The sequence below is a fragment of the Borostomias antarcticus genome, assembly GCF_949987555.1.
Source record: "Borostomias antarcticus genome assembly, chromosome: 36".
NCBI classification, from domain to species: Eukaryota; Metazoa; Chordata; class Actinopteri; order Stomiiformes; family Stomiidae; genus Borostomias; species Borostomias antarcticus.
This window is the reverse complement of record NC_140269.1, coordinates 3292942-3302243: the sequence shown is the minus strand read 5'-3', so window position 1 is coordinate 3302243 and position 9302 is coordinate 3292942. Positions and strand designations below refer to the sequence as shown.

Below are 9302 nucleotides of genomic sequence, written 5' to 3'. Positions count from 1 at the left end.
GTGTCAACCTAACAAGAGATTATCAGGTCAACATCAACAACTACCAAGACTAATGTGTTATAGTTAGAACCCTGTACTTTTTATTAGTATTCTATTTAACCTTTAATGAAGTACTGAGGCTTGGCTGAGGGTGGCAGGTAGTTAGTGACATGTCAGCCATTGATGGATCGATGGCCTGGTCATTAACTCTTCTGGATGGGGGGGGGGGGGGGGGGGGGGGGGCATTTACAGCCATTTACAGCAGGCCGGGCCAGTTAGCGCCGGGAATATCCCCTCTGAATATTTCACTCACAGCAACCAGGCCGGCCCACACCACTTGATGAGGACCGGCCCATCGGGATCAGTCCCGAGCGTCCCGATGGCCAGTCCGCCATTGACTTCAATTATATAGCGCTTTTAAATACGCATGCGCACGCACACACACACATACTGTACACACACATGCACACAAACACATATGCCCACACACACACACACACACACACACACACACACACACACACACACATAAAGGATCAATAAAAGTAAGGGTTCACTGAGTCAGCCTGTCTATGTTGTGATGGACACAACACTTCTTTAGTAAAATGGGATAATGTTGTGTTTCGTAGCACCATGCCTTCATAACACTGCTACACAGCTGCCTGAGACTCCTGGGATCCAATCATAACTGGCTCTCATCATTTGAAGCGCCCTCTAGTGGTCATTGTGGGCTAACAATAAATATTGGAAGTGAAGTCAACTATTCAACCAGATTCAAGAAAATATGGCATAATATTACACAAATAGAGGGTTATTTCATAGTCCATGGAATTTGAAAGTACATTATAGTAGCTGCAACAGCTGGACTAAAGGTTCCAAATGGTACAGTAAACATATTAAAAACATACCTATCCATTCAACACATGAAGATATACTGTACGTAAAAGCGTTTCTCTAAGTGAAATAACAAATAACAAAGACAAACGATCAATTCTAAAATGCCCGTCATCTGTAATTTTACTCAAAAGGTTCTACTGACCAACATGTGCTGCATGGATTCCCAGAAGAAGACAGATGATCAACTTCATAGTGAAGTTGGTTGAAGGAAGAACACATCTGAGGGGAAATGTATTCAATGGGACAGACAAGTCTCTCTGCGTCTGGATTCTCTAGCGTCTCAACGTTAATGAGGAGAGAGATCAGAAGGTTCAGAGACTAGACTCTCCTCCGCGCTGCTTTAAGCCAATGGGATTTTGATTCTACTCCTTTAAGCCAATGGGATTTTGATTCTACGCCGTGCTGCTTTAAGCCAATGGGATTTTGAACTGCAGAGCGTCAGTGAAATCTAAGCAGCAGAGGTTGCCTATCCAAACTGACAGTAGCTCAGAGTAAGCACAGTTAAACTGACTTCGGTTGAATTTACTACAGGTGCATCTCAGAAAATTAGAATATTGTGGAAAGTTCATTATTTTCCATAATTTAATTCAAAAAGTGAAACTTTCATATATTAGATTCATTACACATGTAGTGAAATATTTCAAGGCTGATTGCCTCCATGTTGCTCCACGTTGATGCAGTAATTTGTGCAAAAGGAGCCCCCACCAAGTATTGAGTGTATAAATGAACATACTGAACATACTGTACAGACATAAAGATTAAAACAAAAAATGCTTGAAATATTTCACTTTGTGTAATGGATCTAGAATAAATGAAAGTTTCCCTTTTTGAATTAAATTATAGAAAATAATAATTATAACTTTTATAAATATTTTAATAAATAACTTTTTTCACAATATTCACATTTTTTAGGGATGCATCTGTAGTTAGGACCTGGTAAACTAAAAGAAAGACTAGTTCTGACTAAATTAGCTCACAACAACCCAATATGACCAATATGATGTGTCTGAACCCGTTATGTTCCAGTGAGATCAGGTGTCTAAGCAGCGTCCCAAACAGCTTCACTCTGCTGAGCTGAGAGCTTTTACTATCATTATCATGAAAGAACAGACTATGTGTTCCAGGGATAAATGACTCACACTATTAACTGCTATCAGCTGTGTTCAAATTCATCACCAATAACATCAATAACATTTTGTTGAGGACTCAGACCTACTGTGATCAATGAGAGAAGAATGTTTTTCCCATTTAAGTATTCTGAGACTGTGTGTGTGTGTGTGTGTGTGTGTGTGTGTGTGTGTGTGTGTGTGAGTGTGTGTGTGTGTATTAGAGATGTGTGGATGGAGTTTGAGCACCCGACTCCGCGTGCACTCATCAATCATCCACCCACCACCCACCCGACGTCATTATCTTCTCAAATTTAGAGACCCGCCCCCAACCCGCCAAACAGGAAGTTATTGTATTTACATTTAAATTATGTCCAGCCGTTCCTGGTCAGGGTATCATCGTATAACTCCTTATTCCATTATAATTTCAAAACGAATAAACGGTAAATCGACCATAATTCTGTTTTTTGTGTCTAAACCAATAATGGAAACACCTCTTCCAAAATGGCCTTTTTTTGGTTCTCGGCTCGTTCCTTTATCATTATTCCTTTTGGGACTGAAGAATGTACCCACAGTTGTCTATCACTATATTCATTATTTTGTTTCGAACGGTGAAATTAATAAATGGAATCACGTGGTCTGTTGGTCACGTGGCCCAGTCTAGCGTCACGGGAAGTGAAAAAACGTGTTCAAACATTACAAAATAAAAGTCCATTGCATTGAATGGCCATCTTTCAAGGTTTAATTAACACACAAGTAGCGTATATATATATATATATATATATATATATATATCTATGGATGGATTTAATGTACACACTATTTTATTTAGTTAAAGTGCTGATTAATAGCCTGGAAATAGCAAGTGCTGTTGCCGCGCTGGTCAGTTTACTAAGATGACCAGCAGAAGTCCCTGTTTAGCAGGGGTGTAGTGGTGACTAAATAGCCTACGTGGGTAAACTCTGAGTAAAGAAGTGGGTATATGTTACAGTTTTTACATTAGTGGTGTTTAAAGAAGGGAGTAGGCCTATACTGTGGATAAAGAAGTGGATAGACCCCATGAAGACCCTCCACTACACCACTGTTGTTTACCATATCTGCCAGAGCTGGTATCCATACTGTGTCGGTCTGTCATCTGTTACTATCATGGCTGCAAAATGTCCTCAAACTGATATGAGGAAATGAACTTGATAAGTCGCGCTGTCATCCTCCCCAGACACCTGTGTGTGAAATGGACCAGTGACACAGTGACATGCAGCGATGACACTATATGTAGTTTAACTTCAATGCGTGCTGTACTTATGTATGGATGTTTTTATGTGAGTATAGGTGCCTCAGCATCCTGAATATGTAACAGAAATATCCCCATGAAACACAATAAATGCCGATCACTGTCCGTTTTGTTGTTTTGAGTGATATAACACAACTCTCAGCTTGTGCAAGTTGAGAGGTTTGCCCTCAGTGAAATAAGAGTTATGACCAAATTCAATCATCTTTGTAGGCATTAACAGTCAATCTTGGAATTTTAAACAAGCCCATCGCCACCACAAAACCAAAGCCTTGCTTTTAAATTTCAAATTTATTAAGTGAAAGTGAAGTGATTCGTTTTGAAATTATAATGGAATAAGGGATTATACGATGATACCCTGACCAGGAACGATTGAGGAGATCTAATTGTTGGCTTGTTTGGGATGAAAGAGAAATAAAAAGTAGTAGTGTTGGACGTTACAGATCATTAAAAAGATGAACAATGATGCGTTCAAAACGCAGTGGGACAGTTTGGGAAGAAACATGACCAGTAGTGTCAAATTATATGAAGCTTCAACTAAACGTTGCTTATTCTTGTGTTGAAGAAACTGAACCATGCTGACTCCGGCTTTGTATGACATTGATATGGCGTCAAACTAGAAAACATACCAGGAATACCACATGATGCTGCAGAGGATTGGAACGTACCTGCACAAGCACTCACACACACACACACACACACACACACACACTCTCTCTCTCACACACACACACACTCTCTCTCACATACACACACACACTCTCTCTCACATACACACACACACTCTCTCTCACATACACACACACACACACTCTCTCTCACATACACACACACACACACACACACACACACTCTCTCTCTCTCACATACACACAAACACACACACACACACACACACACACACACACTCTCTCTCTCTCTCACACACATACACACAAACACACACACTCTCTCTCACATACACACAAACACACACACACACACACACTCTCTCTCTCTCTCTCTCTCTCTCTCTTTCTCTCACACACATACAGTACACACACACACACACACACACACATAGAGGGGCAGAGATGGCTATGTTGAGGTGAGCAACACATCCTGGTCCTCCTCCATTTTGAGTTTCTCTACCACTCCTGAGATGGCCGTCAACACTCTGTCACATCATGGAGTTGTCATGACGTTCCTCACAGCTGAGAGGAACACAGAACATTGATACATGTCTGTTACTCTTCATGAGTCACTCTGTCATAATGGGACTTCATCTCTAGTCAACTGAAGCCCCTGGTTCACATGTAAACCAGAAGATGTTTCTGCATGGGCTAAAGGGCCAACCAACCAGCATCTATGCTCACCAGTATTTACACCTCTTCTATTCAGATGTAGGGGCCGTGTTCTGGAACTCTCAAACTCTCAGAGAGCATTGTGGGATGTGAGTCCAGCAGGGATATCCAGATTGTTCAGTTATTAAACCTGTGAACTCAGCTCAACGCTCACGGCTGGATAGTTCCTTGATCAAAATCAGCACAATAAGAAACACCCTCAGATTCTGCCAACCAGACGAGGGATGAGCTGGGTCACAGCGCCACCTACAGGCAGCAGTCTGTCATCCCCCCTGACGCTGTTTCTGAGAAATCACGTGGTTCAGTCACTTGGCTGGCTGGCCTGTCTGTTCACCAGCAACTCTGTGGCTCCTGTCAACAAAGGACTGGTACCGACACCTAAACCAGGAAGTAAGATCAGCAGGGTTGATATCTGTCTGTCTCTCAGGTCATGAGATGGGAAATGGGAAATGACAGGACTTATATAGCACTTTTATCCAAAGCGTTTTACAATGAAGGCCTCTCATTCACACAGCTGCTATGCAAGGTGCCAGCCTGCTCATTGGGAGTCATTTGGGATTCAGTGTCTTGCCCAAGGACACTTTGACATGTGGACAGGAGGCAGGATTTGAACCGCCGACCCTACGATCATTGGACGACCCGCTCTACCTCCTGAGCCACAGCCGTCTCCTTGGATGGTTCAACCACCTTGTTTTCCTGCATTAAGACAGGGAGGGAATTCTTCCACCTCCCCCATTCAGGAATGATGGGATGAGAAAGAAGATTCATCATCATCACTAGTAGGACCGCCCCCTGAAAGAAGATTCATCATCATCACTAGTAGGACCGCCCCCTGAAAGAAGATTCATCATCATCACTAGTAGGACCGCCCCCTGAAAGTAGATTCATCATCATCACTAGTAGGACCGCCCCCTGAAAGAAGATTCATCATCATCACTAGTAGGACCGCCCCCTGAAAGAAGATTCATCATCATCACTAGTAGGACCGCCCCCTGAAAGAAGATTCATCATCATCACTAGTAGGACCGCCCCCTGAAAGAAGATTCATAATCATCACTAGAAGGACCGCACCCTGAAAGAAGATTCATCATCATCACTAGTAGGACCGCCCCCTGAAAGTCCACCAGTCAAAACCTCAGTCAGAGACCCTTAAGACCACTGAGATATGTAGCCCCCACCCATAGAGAGCCTACTGTACCACTGATGATTACATAGAGAGAGCCTACTGTACCACTGATGAGTACATAGAGAGAGCCTACTGTTCCACTGATGAGTACATAGAGAGCCTACTGTTCCATTGATGGTTATATAGAGAGAGCCTACTGTACCACTGATGATTACATAGAGAGAGCCTACTGTTCCACTGATGAGTACATAGAGAGCCTACTGTTCCATTGATGGTTATATAGAGAGAGCCTACTGTACCACTGATGATTACATAGAGAGCCTACTGTTCCATTGATGGTTATATAGAGAGAGCCTACTGTACCACTGATGATTTCATAGAGAGAGCCTACTGTACCACTGATTACACAGAGAGAGCCTACTGTACCACAGATGGTTACATAGAGAGCCTACTGTACCACTGATGGTTACATAGAGAGCCTACTGTACCACTGTAGCTGATTACATAGAGAGAGCCTACTGTACAACTGATGGTTACATAGAGAGTCTACTGTACCACTGATGGTTACATAGAGAGCCTACTGTACCACTGTAGCTGATTACATAGAGAGAGCCTACTGTACCACTGATGGTTACATAGAGAGAGCCTACTGTACCACTGATGATTACATAGAGAGAGCCTACTGTTCCACTGATGATTACATAGAGAGAGCCTACTGTTCCACTGATGATTACATAGAGAGAGCCTACTGTACCACTGATGATTACATAGAGAGAGCCTACTGTTCCACTGATGATTACATAGAGAGAGCCTACTGTACCACTGATGATTACATAGAGAGAGCCTACTGTTCCACTGATGATTACATAGAGAGAGCCTACTGTACCACTGATGATTACATAGAGAGAGCCTACTGTACCACTGTAGCTGATTACTGTATCACTGTAGCTACAGAAGGCAACACTGCGCTTATTCCAAAATGATATTATGGGTTACCAGGGTTACCATACAGTATCATCTGAACATCCACCTGTACTAATGCACCATGGCCTTCCATCAGAGTATGATGATGATGATGATGATGATGATGAGGGATACTGAGTCTGGTATAATGATGCCATCTACTGGCTATAACTAGGAATACATTCAACAGGTCACCTGCACTTTGCATCCCATCATATTTCTGCTATCATCACACAAGCTCTAATGATGTGTAGCCCTGCTTATATCCTCACGCTCAACCACCAGAAATATGAACCTGAACATCACACTGAAACAAATGTTCCTCTGTCTGAGTTCATGTCCTGGGTGTGTCTAGTGAGAGATCAGACTTTAGCAGCATAGGCCTGTCCCAAACCTCTCAGGTTCTAATGTGGTCATTCCTGATAGGAATGTCTTATACAATGTTAAAACCATCACTGAACCATCACCTAATCCTCTAAAAAAGAAAGTTCCTGCTGTCCTCTGATTGGTTCTGTAGGTGAGTCTCTTCCTACCAAGGTGTAACTAGTTACCAGGCAGAACTGGGACAGCCATGTTGTAGGCTAGTGAACATAGCTTTAAACACAAGTGTAAAAGACAACAAATCTGGTCTGGCTACTCAAGTTGTTTTTGTACCAAAAAGCAACAACAACAGTCATGTGCAAGTCCATAAATAGTTCAGATAGCAGAGTAGCCTATCCAGTCCCCAGCTAGCAGATCACGGGAGGGCAGCCAGCGGCCCGCTGAAGACCAATTCGGTTGAACACCGATATAAGAAAACCCAGATCATCAACCAGAACTAAAAAGGTCCCTCATAATAGAACCAACGCAGTCAATAGGCTTTATATTGCACTATATGGATGTAAGCCCTTAAATTCAAGTAGATAGTGATCACATTATGTGGAGTCGTCTGAAGGCATGGATCTTTCCAGAGAGAATAGCGCAGAGGGTGGAAGTCCACAGAAGAGGCGAACCCTACTGACACAGTCCGGCTGCGGGACGTCGCAGCAACGTGCTCTATAGGTGCTCTATAGGTGCTCTATAGGTGCTCTATAGGTCATCATCCGACCCGAACCCGCCGATTCATCTAAAACAGCCCCAGATTGGGATCAAAAACATCACATTCACAACGATCACTATTTATTTGACGTGACAGTTACAGTACTTTAACTATTTCACTTTCACATTGAAAGTGAAAATAAATACTGTAACATAAAAATGACCAACAGTAAAACTTTCATTTAGGCTACTGACCAGCATACGCTCCAGAAATTCCCAGAAGAAGCGAGATGATCAACTTCATGTTTAATTTGGTCGTTGGATATATCTTAAAACAACATCTACATCGACTAGGCTACTTGATTACTGTAGTTCGCGATGTTCTCAGCTCTCAGAACCGCTGGTCGCAAAAGAGCAGACGTCTCTCACGTCAACAAATAATTGTTCTCTGCGGGGGCTGAGCCAATGGGAATTAAGATCAGTGTAGTTCGTCAGTAGTATCTAGGGTGGACAGAGCTACACAGGTTGGTAATGGAAACTGAAAGTAAAATACAGATGGAGCCATCATTTCTATGGAGCCATGATCCAGTTTAAAAGTTACAGGACTTCTCTACAGAGTTCATATAAGGGGAGTGAATAGTACAACATAACCTTGGCTGTCCCACATTCCTGGTTTTGAGTTTTTTCCTTTGTTTGATATCTCGGTTTTGAAATAAACGCGTCCCGTTGCTAACCTTCTCCCTGACTCCACCTCAGTGCTGAACTCCACCCTGCACACCCCCTGACTCCACCTCAGTGCTGAACTCTACCCTGCACCCCCCCTGACTCCACCTCAGTGCTGAACTCCACCCTGCACCCCCCCTGACTCCACCTCAGTGCTGAACTCCACCCTGCACCCCCCCTGACTCCACCTCAGTGCTGAACTCCACCCTGCACCCCCCTGACTCCACCTCAGTGCTGAACTCTACCCTGCACCCCCCCTGACTCCACCTCAGTGCTGAACTCCACCCTGCACCCCCCTGACTCCACCTCAGTGCTGAACTCCACCCTGCACCCCCCTGACTCCACCTCAGTGCTGAACTCCACCCTGCATTCCCCCTCGGTGTCCCACAGGTGGTGGAGGAGGTGGGCAGCGTGAGTCCTGCAGGAGTCCAGCACAACCCTGACAGATATGAGCGCTCTGGAGAACGCTGTGACCCCCCTGCTGCAGGCCCAGGCGCAGTTACAGGATGGAGTCAACCGGCTCCCCCACCCAGAACCCCCCCGACCCAGCTGCTCCCCAGGCTAGGACCGGAGGACGATATGGAGGCCTGGCTGGAGTTACTGGACAGGACGGCGGGCCGTGAGCACTGGGCCCGGGGAGAGTGGGCCACCATCCTGGCCCCGGTCCTCACCGGAGAAGCACAGAGGGCTCGTCATGACCTGGGTGAAGAGGAAGCGGCGGACTACCACACCCTGGAGACCGCCATCTTGGCCCAGTTCGGGGTGAACCCTCAGGCCCGAGCCCAGCTACGGCACTCCTGGGATATCGACCTACACGGACCAGTATGCCGCCAGGTGACCCAGCTAGACCGCCTAACCCG

General features: G+C 44.6%; 1 protein-coding gene across 2 annotated transcripts in view; it reads right to left on the bottom strand.

The window, feature by feature from the left end:
- LOC311328011 (major histocompatibility complex class I-related gene protein-like) overlaps positions 1 to 8128 on the bottom strand; it is a 19813-nt gene extending 11685 nt beyond the window's left edge. For both annotated transcript variants that reach the window (XM_084461122.1, XM_084461123.1), the window contains exon 1: positions 7975 to 8128. In XM_084461122.1, coding sequence (XP_084317248.1) covers positions 7975 to 8023 — 49 coding nt within the window. In that variant the 5' untranslated portion in view covers positions 8024 to 8128. The remainder of the gene's footprint in view (positions 1 to 7974) is intronic.
- Positions 8129 to 9302: the final 1174 nt, after the last annotated feature.